Here is a 12,391-nt window from a genome sequence, read left to right as displayed (position 1 = left end):
TTTAACAGGTTAAGGTCAAAGTACATTTTTGTTAAAGCCGTAAAAAAAGGTTTGGTTGCACCTATCATTTTTTCAACCCTTCAGGGTGATACCTCTCCCAGTTATGACGACGGGCTCATTCCGGTTTTCCAAGGATACAGGAATAGAGAAAATAAGAGAGATTATGTGAGACAGAAAGATCTGTGAAAGTCACAGAGGGAAGACCAAAGAAAAACTGAAATTGACAGCTCAGTTACGTTTATTCTCTATTATAGGGATTTACGATTAAATACTTTTAAAATACATTCTCCACAGGAACACAAAAGCTAATTGGGTCTATTTATCATCTAGGAAGTGTTGTTAAGGTTGGGGGACATACATTCTCCATCTAAATATCTCCATCACTCACTCTCTGGAGAGCTTCTGTAGAGGTGGGAGGACTGTGTGATGATTTTTACTTTGTGACATGAAAAGGTGACTCAGCTAAATCTTTCTGCTGAGCCGTAGAACCGGGGACAGAGGTTGTGGAAGCATCCTTGGCTCCAATTAGCCATTGATGCTTGGGAACATTGGAGCCCGTGGATGCAGCTAACAGAAACACAATACAATTAACTGACAACACACAAACCGGACAAAAACGCTATGAAAGCGTACCCTGCTAGAGCATACCCTGCTTTATGGTCTATTTTACTTGAAAGGGGACTTCAGAACCAGTTAGTAAATCCCCCTCCCCATATTCAAGATGCATGTTTCCTCAGGACACACAGCGGTCTTCTTAACGGGATCGAGAACATCTTACTATAATGTTGTCCCTCAAATACTGAAACACCATATATGAGCCTACAACCTGCTGTACCAAGACAGTGGCCAGTAAAACAATGTGACCATCAAACTGTAACCACCCTGTTGTAAGACTGTAACCAGAGCCAAAACACACAGCCTCTTGCTCTCACTGCTTTAGTAGAACAAGGACTAAACAAAGTGAGATGGCTGTCCTGACATAGCCAAAAATGCATATTAATGCTACGTCACACAATTTTCTCCCTTCTTAATTTGTTATTTAGAGGCAGAGAGTAACTCCACAAACCACACGATTGCACATTCAACAGGCCTACATGACTTAATGGAAAGACAGGGCTCTAATTTTTCAGTCTGTGTTTTTCTGTATGATACACAGTGCTCAGACATACGTTACATTAACATCGTTGTTTTGCTTTGACTTTATTTTTAAGAAATAAAACCCATTCAGTTCATTTTCATGTGGGCTCATCAGCTCCCACCGCGATCAATTGAAAGAACTCACATTTTGAGAGCATATTAATACTAGTGAGACTTTGGATTCAAACCCAGTGCTGAGAACCTGATAAACTTAATTAGGAAATGTTATGGTCTGAACCAGTGCAGAAAACAGACTGATTGCATCCCACCAAACACACACAGGAGACATTTAAGAATGCTGGGGATGATCTGACACCTGATGGGAAGTGTAGGATCTGGTGTTTTTGGAGCATTTAACACATGTAATTCAAGAACACTGCTTCTAACATAGACGTGACTCTATGTGTGCTACTACGTTGACATTTGAACACATTCTGGTTAATCCTGCTCCAGGATCTGTCAACAACACAGCTCGGCTCCATAGAATTGGCACCAATCGTTAAAGATCTATCGAGTTTGTCACAGTTAAACTTTTTTTGAAATGTTGAAACTGATTTCCCAGAAGTGTTAGCAATGTATGTTAGCACAGCATTCATTGGCGATACAACTTCTACACCTATACACTGTGTAAATATGGGAGCTTTCTATAGAGTACATGTTGCTGTTGCTTTTTACCAATCGCAACAGTGTCTTGCTTTTCAGGATAGTGTTGCCCCTTAAAAATGCTAGGTGGTGTTTTTACTAACTTTTACACTGTAAATGTTAACGTGGCTTCTATCTTTATCTTTTTAATATGTTCTTGATGCTGTTTCAGTTTGATGTATTGGATGTATCCATCAAACACATAATCTGAGACCTTCCTGTCTGCTAACGATCACGTGTGTGTGTGTGTGTGTGTGTGTGTGTGTGTGTGTGTGTGTGTGTGTGTGTGTGTGTGTGTGTGTGTGTGTGTGTGTGTGTGTGTGTGTGTGTGTGTGTGTGTGTGTGTGTGTGTGTGTGTGTGTGTGTGTGTGTGTGTGTGTGTGTGTGTGTGTGTGTGTGAAGGTCAAATGCTTGCATGGTGTGAGAGAGAGAGAGAGAGAGAGAGAGAGAGCACTGCAGCAAAAAAAAAGAAGAGAGAACACTGGTGAACAAGCTGCCTCTGCTTCAAGACAACTTGACAACACTCACCGAGTGAAGGTGGAGAGAGGAAGAGAGGCAGCTTCACCTTTCAGAGGGGGAGGAAGGGAGAGAGGGGAGGGGGGGGGCTTTCCAACAGAGCCGCAGCAGACGCCAAAACAGCCAGGAGATCCTTCCCCATACACACACATGCACAAACACACACCAGTCACCCCTCCTTCCCCCCCAGCCCCAGCGTGCAAATGACCTCGCTGAGGAAACAAACAAACGCGACGTCCCAAGAGGAAAATCAGCATCCCCACTTCCTACTCCTTAATCCTCATCACCGCATCCGTCGATCCAACATCACATTGGACACACACACACCCACACACACATACTCCTACATGGACAGGTCTGTCAGAGACACTATACGACCACAAGCTGTCAAAGATCTCCTCTGGAGAAAAACACAAGCATGAGCAGGATGTTTACAGTGAGAGAGTGAGAGAGGGAGAGGAGCTGCGTGCCGTTCATCGGCATTCTTGATCAGTCTTCCCTGGCAGCCAATCAGAGGTTAAGCTGCTCTCTCAGCGTCCAATCAGAAAAAAGGGCTAGATGTGTCAGTGTTTCTGTAGCCAAAACAATGACAGTGTCAGTGTACCTTTTCATAGAAAGCCAAGGACACAATTAAGTATATACGGTAAGATTTTTTTTCAAGTCTAAAGCAACAATATACATAATGAGAATATTGAAATATAATGCTGTAATCATTCCTTCTGGCCTTGATGACCCTGAAGAGATCTCTTCTTTAATATATTTCAATTTAAAGGTCCCATGACATGGCCATTTCTACTGATCATACTTCCATTGTTGAGATCTCCTAGAATAGATTTAAATTGTGCAATTTTCCAAACTCACATTGGTTTCTCATACAGCATCTCTGTATAGTATGTGTATTCACTCTCTGTCCTAAACGGCTTGTTGGAGCTCCTGCCCCCCCCCTCCCTGGGAGCCCACTGTGCTCTGATTGGTCAGCTCGCCCACTCTGTTCTGATGAGTCCACCAGAATATGACACCAGTAATGACAAACAGATGAGAATGCTGCGTGGGGTCTGGATGCCGTGTTGACGGGACGTTGCGAGGCTCGCTGCTGTGAGGAGCGGACAGTGTGAGCTGGCTTACTGGTGTGGTTTCCTGGTTGCTGTGTGGCGTCGAGATACAGCGAAACCCAGCCCGAGAGCGCACGCACACACACACACACACACACACACACACACACACAGCCTCGCCGCATCCCGCCGTCTCAGGCTGAGAAATCCGCGGAGCTGCAGCTGAGAAAAAATTGAGTGTGTGTGTGTGAGGAAGTCCGCGGATTGGTCCAAATACTTAACGTAAAGGCTCCGCGGACGTAATGTAACGGCTCCGCGGATTTGTTCATTTGGACCAATTGGTCCATTTGGTCCACCATACCCAGGAAGAAAAAAATGGAAAATGAAAAATCTCCAACGAGGCGTTTTGGGAGATCTTTTCTGTGTTAGAGTTGTACTCGCTACAGGGTGTACTTTGAGGGGTTCTGACTCTGCAGACCGTTTACATGCATAAAAAGCTACATAGCACACAAGGGGACGGGTAATAACCGCAAAAGCATGACATGGGATCTTTAAGTGATGGGGGAAAATATTTAAAATATATGTATTTCTTAGATTTTACAAAGCTAATATTACTATTATGAAAGCATTATGTGTCATAACATTTAAGTCTTTAAAGTACAAATATAACTCTGTGCTAACTATGTACTGAAAAAGCTCGGAAAATATATCTAATTGATGCGTTTAACACAGACTACCGTTAGCTTCATTATGCCTTAAACGATGACATGTACATTTTGTCTGGCATTTATTTCATTCAAATCATTTTAGATACCAATGTGTAAATTGTCTCTGCCAAGGGCTCAAGACATTTTTTAATTAATAACATTAGAAAAAAAGATACTACAGCCAATCACAGCAGACTGGGCTTTTTGAGGAGGGAAGCTTAAAGAGACAGAAGATAAATACAGGTATACTCAGATGGACAGTATAATAATGTTTTTTTCTGAACATGGTCTAATAGAAACCCTAAATACAAGCATGATCTTTAAAATGTGAATGTGTGCGCTTTAAAAGTCTGCTGCTCCAGTAAACTGATGGTTTAAAAACATGGGTGTCCTAAAAATGTTCACTGAGGGCCACATACAGAAAAAATACAAAGGGCTGGGTCCGGTGAGGTATACTGCAAGTTAGCAAAATCAATCAAATGTAGGTCAATTATGCTTTACTTGAATATGATTTAAGAAACATCACAGCTCTCCATAGGGTTTCAGTTATCCTGTTGCAGCTCATCCCTTAAAATAAGGGGAAACATGAAGGGTCTATTTAAATCTTGTTATGGAAATAAAACTAATATTTGTTAGAACATGTTCTCAGCTCTAATTGACTGAATGTATTTGAAAAGTGGGCTTATTAACACATGAAAACTACTGTGTAATATAGGCTCACATATATATTTAAGAAGTACAATATAAGACAAGCACAAGTTTCAGGTGGGGGCCATTTATCATCATACTTTAAAGGTCTCCTATTATACTGCTTTTCATCAATATATTATAGGTCCTAGATATATCAAACATGTCTCTGAAGTGTTGGACTCGAAATACCAAACTGTGCATTGTAGCATCCCATAATCCCCTCTGTTTCAGCCCTGTTTCAAAAGTGCTGATTCTCTGTCTGTTACTTTAGATGAACATAAGGAGCCCCTCCCCACGCCCCTCTGAGAGATATTTGGTTAAAAAGAACACAATGATGCTCTAGGAGGAGATGCAGGTGATAAGGTGTGGGGGGGGGTTACCTTGTTGGTTATTGGCTAATGGTTACACAAGCCAAAAAAATCGTTATGACATCATAAAGTGTCCAACATCTGATCAGCTCATTTTCAGACAGGTTTTTATATACATGGATCAGGACAAAAAGTGAGCGGACTTTTTTCCTGAAACTTTCAGAATCTCTTTACGCAGAGGGGACACATGTTGATGTATAAAAGACACGAAAAAGTGGATTTTACATAATAGTTGAGCTTCAAACCAAGTAATAAAAAGAAGATGTCTATGAATTTGATAATAAACCAATGCAATGTGAAGTTAGGATGAGTCGCTACATTTAGAAAAAATGTATGCATCGGTGACCTTTAAGAATTTACTGAGGGCCAATTAGAAATGGACAACGGGCCACATTTGCCCCCCGGGCCTTAGTTTGGACACCCCTGGTTTAAAACATGTACTGCGCCACACTCCACTTACTGGTGCTGCTGTCACAGAGGGTCTCCTGACTGGCGCTGTTGGTGGGCAACGGGGTGATTGACAGCGACGCTGGGCAGGACACCGGCTCCAGATGCTTGCTAATGGACGGGACGGCGGAGGCCTCCGAGTGAACGCAGTCCGGACTCGGGAGGTTGTGGCCGCTCGCTGGGAAAGGACTCTTCCAATGGGAGAAGCCGATGGCCACTTGACCCCCGAGGTCAAACCCTGAAAGAGGAAATCAATCACAAGAAAGACAAATGAGGAGAGATATATTTTGGATTTCTTCTGTTTTTGTATTTGTCACGCACAACATACAATTGTACTATGCATGTTTCATGACTATTCTATAACACCCCTTGTTGTGACATACAAATTATGTGCAATATATATCGGCCGTCAATAACTGTGCATTATATACCTGGCTTTTATATCTTCAAAACTGTTACAGGATGTGTGTTTTGTAAATGGTGTAATTTTTTTTATGCATGCTTCTCAGTTAATATTAAGCTGTCTTTGGCTCTTTTCTGCTGTAAAAATAAAGGTAAGACGAATAAAGGTATTTTGATTCTGATTCTGATTCACAATGAAAGATGACCCTGAATGTACTTTCCTATCATGAATGGTCATAGGGGGATTTAATTGCATCTACTATCAAGAAATGGTGCACTCTGACAGTTATCTGGTTCTGTGTATTGCTGGTAGATCCATAACAGTCAACAGTATCACAATCATCCACTCAGTGATGTTGCCCTCTGGTATTAAGTGTCATGATCATCGGTCTTTTACTGACACAGGCATCACCCAGCATTTTAATGAATTTAAAAGCGAAAGTGTTTACAGATAGCATCAGGTGCTCTACAGTATTTGTATAGGCTAACCAAATAAGTTACGCCCTGATTTGATCTTGACAAAAGAGATCGGTATGTTGACATTGGCTTCTGGTTTATTAAAAAGACTTCCTCCCGGTATACAAATATATGATACTTACACATCATCTCTCGTACATAAACACCACTGTTATCATTTTGGAGAAGAAAGCTAACGCGAGGCTATGAAGGAACAACCCAGTCTCACGGCATTTCGTGTTCACCAACACAATTTTTAATCTATTGATTCATGTTCACCAACACGATTTGCCCCTTTTTTTCGTGTTGCAGCACGATTTTAAAAGCAATGTATTTCTACTGCCTGCAGCACGTCTTTTTCTCCGGTCGGTTCGTGGGAGACCGGAAGCTGTGTGGTTCATAAAAACATGTTCTTACTCAATATCAAGCCACAATTATTGCTTTTATTTTAAATCGTATATTTTCTGACTTTTGTTGCCGTCTGTGAGGAAAATAAATGGGGCTCAGACAATAAATAGCCTCAGAATACGGAAATCTGTATTTTTAAATATTTTTTCCTTCTAATTTGTTATTCTTTTCAAAATAACACACTGTTATTTACTCACCAATAACACACAATTATCCTTGCTTTTATTTATTGGTTTAATTCCATAATCTCGGGCTTTTTTGGCGTCCGTCAGGAACTGAATTTCAAAATAAAAATAACCGGAAACAGACGTAGGCCTATAAGGGACATTTCGAGCATCATTGCGATTGTCAACATTTCTGAGTTTAGGATGGCCGAAGACACTACACTACCCATAATCCCCAGCTATCGTTTAGGACTACAGTCCCCGTAAGGTTACGCAGAGCGTCAAACAGCTGTGTGAAATGGAACGAAACCACGCCAGACTATCCAAAACTGGAATCGAACACCCCCTCAGAACTACACATGCTGGCTATTGTGTTTCGCAAAATGTTCTGCCAGTATTAAACACATTGGTGTTATCAAATGTAAAACATATAATTAATAAATGGGTGAAAATCGCTTGTGTCCATAATGCGCAGCATTAATATATACCCACATGACAGCTCATTGCTACTTTGTAATTATACTCCACGACAATTCAGAGGTTAACTTGGTATTTTTACTCCACTGCATTTATTTGAGTTACTTTGCAGATTCTGATTAATTATGTGAAATATAAACAACCCTTAAATCAGACTTTAGTTACACGTGACCTGAGTAAAATTCAGGTACAGTAGGATGATTGTCAAGTGCCAACAATCAGGAGAGATATTTGATAGTTGGTGCTTGAGAAGACTAAACATTAGGGGTGTAACGGTACACGTACCCGTACCGAAATTATTCGGTACGGGCCCTTCGGTTCGGTACACGTGTGTACCGAAGTGTACCGAAGTGTACCGAACGAATATAACGTTAAACGTAAAAAATTGAGAACGTGAACAACTTCTTGGAAGTAATCTCAGGTGCTGCGTCGCAGCATTCAGAGTAATTTGCTCCCATTGGGCTCATCGCGTCCTAGAGCGAGCAAGTAATTTCATTGGATGAGAGGGCATGCTATGAGAGCTGGTCAGAGGGATGCGTTCCAATTTAGTCAGTAATTTGAGGAACTGTCGAAAATTAATGGCGAACGCAGATAAAGTTGAGCTCGAAAATCCTCCAGCATCATTGAATTCTCCGGTTTGGGAACATTTTGGTTTCGCAGTTACATACAAGGATGACGGACAAAGACAGGTGGACCAAACCAAAGCTGTTTGTCGGCATTGTTCAACTAAAATTGGTTACGCGGCTGGCAATACATCAAACTTGCACACTCTTGAAAAGGCATCACCCGAACGTGAATATCACCGGTACCAAAAGAAAAAAGACTGAAGTGCAAACCCAACTCCCGCTAGCATTTGAGCCTCCACCACTCGCAAAAAGTTCAGACCGAGCCAAAGCTATTACAAACGCCAAATATCCTTATGTTGCCATGTTAGCAAAGCGCTACCTGGCTGTATCTGCTACCTCTGTCCCTAGCGAGAGGGTTTTCTCCACAGCAGGAGACATTGCTAGTGCCAGCTGATCTGCCCTTTCGGCAAGCAATGTGGACAAGTTCATTTTTCTTTAAACAACATGAAAATACAATGACAAGCAAGTCATAATGTCAAACTGGCTGCTTAGGTACTAGTACAGTACAGTTCAAATACAGATAATTTCAGTTCATCGAAATGCTGCACCTTAATGTTCATTTGATAATATTTTGTATTTATTTGAGTGAATATTCATAGTTTAATAATAATTAAAAACCCAAAACTAATAGTTTATGTTTTGTGAGTACTTGTACAGTAAAGTTCAAATATAGATTATTTCAGTTCATCGAAATGCTGCACCTTAACGTTTATTTTATTATATTTTGTATTTATTTGAGTGAATACATTATTCACAGTTTAATAATAATAAAAAAATATATATATATATATGTTTTGTTTTGTGAAAAAAAATTCTGCTGTACCGAAAACGTACCGAACCGAACCGTGACCAAAAAACCGAGGTACGTACCGAACCGAAATGTTTGTGAACCGTTACACCCCTACTAAACATGTATCTGCAATTGACATGAATGGAAACGAGTAATACAGTATATTCATTACTCGTTATTCTCTACTAATAGTTAATTAAAGACTGTATATTATGGCTATTTTGCACATCCCTTTCAAGATTTTCAAAGGTTTATTGACATATCATATACACAACTAAGGTGTAGTTATGCAATGAATGAAACACTTGGGTCACAGGTTCCTCAACAGTGCATTACAAGACATCTATCAATATGTGTGTACCTCGACCATTAAACATATTCATATTCTGCACATTTCTTATTCTATCTACATACATAAGAGTATAATTCATATGTATAATATCAGTTAAAATAAGTGCTTCAACATAGTTAACATTGCAGGAAAGCAATATATTAGACGTTAAGTACTTTGTCAGGCTTAATATTTATCTGTAGATAGATACCCCCAACGTTTTTTTCTTATTTAAAAGAAGACCTTAAGCTGTTATTTAATGTTTAAATAAAGCTTAATTCGTTTTTCTGTTTTGCACCTCCTCCTATTAATATCTTTGTACATCCTGCACTAAACTGTTTTATTGTAGAGATCACTTATAGTATCTTCTTGATTTTTTATATTCTATATTTCTATCACAGACCTTCTACTTTCCCCCTATGAAAGTATATGTACTCTTAATATTTTTATTCAAATAATATTTGATGAAAAAAATATTAAGAGTACATTATTGTTTGTATGTGTTATATTATAACTAGTGCTGTCAAAATTATTGCGTTAACGGCGGTAATTAATTTTTTGAATTAATTGCGTTAAATATTTAACGCATTTAACGCATGTGCAGAATGGCCCGCCCCATACGTGCCACCAGTGGCAGCGCCAGGGTATGGCTAGGGTAGGCTACACCCATACCAAGAAATGGCTTAGCCCCACCATGAAAAATGATGTTAAAGTAAGCAAAATAAAGTCTGCCAACTCGCGCGGAGTAAATTGCACAGACAGCAGTTAGTAAGATTGATTTCAGTAGCCACGGTTTTGAAAACTTTTGTCACGTAGTGATCGTCTTCTCAATAGAACATCTTTGATAACGGCGTGGTGTTGTTGCAGGAAGTCCCGACGCAGAATACTTGTGCTGTAGTACAGGGCAGAGCAGGGCCGGCCCTGACCAATTTGCCGCCCTAGGCAAGATTTTAGCTGGCGCCCCCCCCCCCCCCCCCCCCAAATGCAGACACTCACTATGATTCGCACGTGCATGGTTGTGGCATGACCACAAAAACAAAGATATTGACATAAGATGTGTGCAACTGTATTTAGTTTCCTATCCATTTGAACATGATTTAAGTGTGGGGGGTGGGGCTCCTCTAGGGGGGTCCGGGGGCATGCACCCCCGGGAAGACTTTTTTTTTATATTGAAGTTAAAAGCATCAATCTGGTGCACTTTGAGAGCAACATTAGGAGATCTATGGACACATCTCTCAGCACCCAGATGAAACAGAACTGAAAGCAGATTTTCTTTTTCTTTATGGATATTTTACAAATCACTCCCCTTTCAAACTGTATTCTAGTTTATTAATAACAACTTTTTTGTACTGTCAGTATTTTATACCTGTTTTTCACCTGTTTTTGTATAACTATAATGATCATATAAAGGTGTGCCTTTACCTCACTGAGCTGAGGTTATCAGAGCCTCTCAGTCTTTCAGGAGAGAGCTCTCTAAAGCTCTCCCCCCCCCCCCCCCTCGCGGCCGCTTACACAGTAAATTCCAATGTCAATAAAAGCACACAGAAGCTGTGTAGGTTTTTTGGGAGTTTGATTTATTTTAAATGAATACAAATACAAAATTAAAACCTATAATTGCACACTAAAACCATTATTTCAAAAAAAGAACAATTTCACATAAACCTTTGGTTTTTACTGGGGCTGGGGCGGTTCAACTTGATTTGGGGGGGGGGGGGGGGTGTGCCATAGTTTATGGGTGCTGTACGCAATATAGGCGTAGTTCTGTTAGTATAAGATAATAAGATGTACTTTGTTGATCCAAAATCGGGAAATTGTGTTGTTATGAAATAAAAAAAATATATATATTTTTTTATTTCTAACTCTTTTTTTTTTTTCAATTTTCGGCGCCCCCTATGGGTTGATGCGCCCTTAGCATTCGCCTATACTGCCTATGCCGAGGGCCGGCCCTGGGGCAGAGCCATATAATAGTAATAATATGGCTCTGGTACAGGGGTGCACATAACTGGTACGCAGGTTATGTGCGTAATCTGAAATGCGTACCGTCACTTGTGTCACAAAGCGCATTTGCGCACCGACGTACTTGTGAAGCTTTTCCAGAAGGCGGTTAGATCACCGGACGACAGAGTCGGTCTCCGTGTGCACAGACAGGCTGCTGTTAACGTCGGTCTGTACAACGGAACTGTGCCAAAACTACGCCAACCGGCTGCGGAGGGAGACTCCCCCCTTCACTGGAGAACTGCGCTAAAACAGCTGATCACAACGTTCACACTCTGTGGTCACGAAGTACTCCACTAGCCCCCCCCCCCCTCTGCCGACTTTCCTGAAGTACTCCCCCGTTGATAGAAATCAACACGTAATGAATTAAGACCCCACGGTTTGATGATTGATAGGTGTGTGGGTTGTCTTTCATTTTGACACGCAGAAAAATGTTATAATAAACATACATACTGTATGTTAAATTGATATATCCGCCTTCTTTCATTTATCTGTCCATTCCCAACAATATACATAAATAAATGGCATATTTTGGACATAGTTCGAATGGTGATTAATCATGATTAATTAATTTTTAAACTGTGATTAATCTGATTAAAAATTGTAATCGTTTGACAGCCCTAATTATAACACATAAAAACAATAATTCAATAACGTGCTTTAACCACTCGGTGGTGCACACAAGGTACACACAGCCATAATAACTTTGTATTATTAGTGTAGGACACGTTTTATTCATGCTTTTACATAATTTTACAGCATATTGCTATACTATTTCAGACTCAGTATTTACATTCTTACATTCAAAGAAAATCAGTAATATCTTTAAAAACTACAGTCCTTTTATATCAGCTGTGCACCGTTATGGTGTAAATATAACCTATCTGTGAATTAGATCAAATGTAAAAGTCAGCCGAATTAGTGTTGATACTGCAAGGAGACGTATTGTGTGAAGAGAAATTAAAGATGTTGTTTAATTGTTGAATATATTTATGATCCAAGTCAAGTATTCAGTTTCGGCGGCATTTTCTCAGTTTTTCCAAAGGTCTTCTCATCAGAGCTCTATAAATAAAGAACTACGGCAGATCTGTAATATACAATGCAGCCGAACCGTGTATTACAATGCCGTTATGTGATGACTTTCAAAGAGAAAAGCAAGAACACTCGGAATTAAGTATTATTT

General features: G+C 40.2%; 1 protein-coding gene across 3 annotated transcripts in view; it reads right to left on the bottom strand.

Annotated features, from left to right (window-relative positions):
- Window positions 1-12,391, bottom strand: part of LOC117439257 (anoctamin-4-like) — a 93,013-nt gene that overhangs the window by 58,591 nt on the left and 22,031 nt on the right. For all 3 annotated transcript variants that reach the window (XM_034075106.2, XM_071201761.1, XM_071201762.1), the window contains exon 3: window positions 5,573-5,797. In XM_034075106.2, coding sequence (XP_033930997.2) covers window positions 5,573-5,797 — 225 coding nt within the window. The remainder of the gene's footprint in view (window positions 1-5,572; window positions 5,798-12,391) is intronic.

The sequence above is a fragment of the Pseudochaenichthys georgianus genome, chromosome 23, assembly GCF_902827115.2.
Source record: "Pseudochaenichthys georgianus chromosome 23, fPseGeo1.2, whole genome shotgun sequence".
In the NCBI taxonomy this organism is placed as follows: Eukaryota; Metazoa; Chordata; class Actinopteri; order Perciformes; family Channichthyidae; genus Pseudochaenichthys; species Pseudochaenichthys georgianus.
Note: the sequence above shows the minus strand (reverse complement) of the source record. Positions and strands in the feature narration are given on the sequence as shown.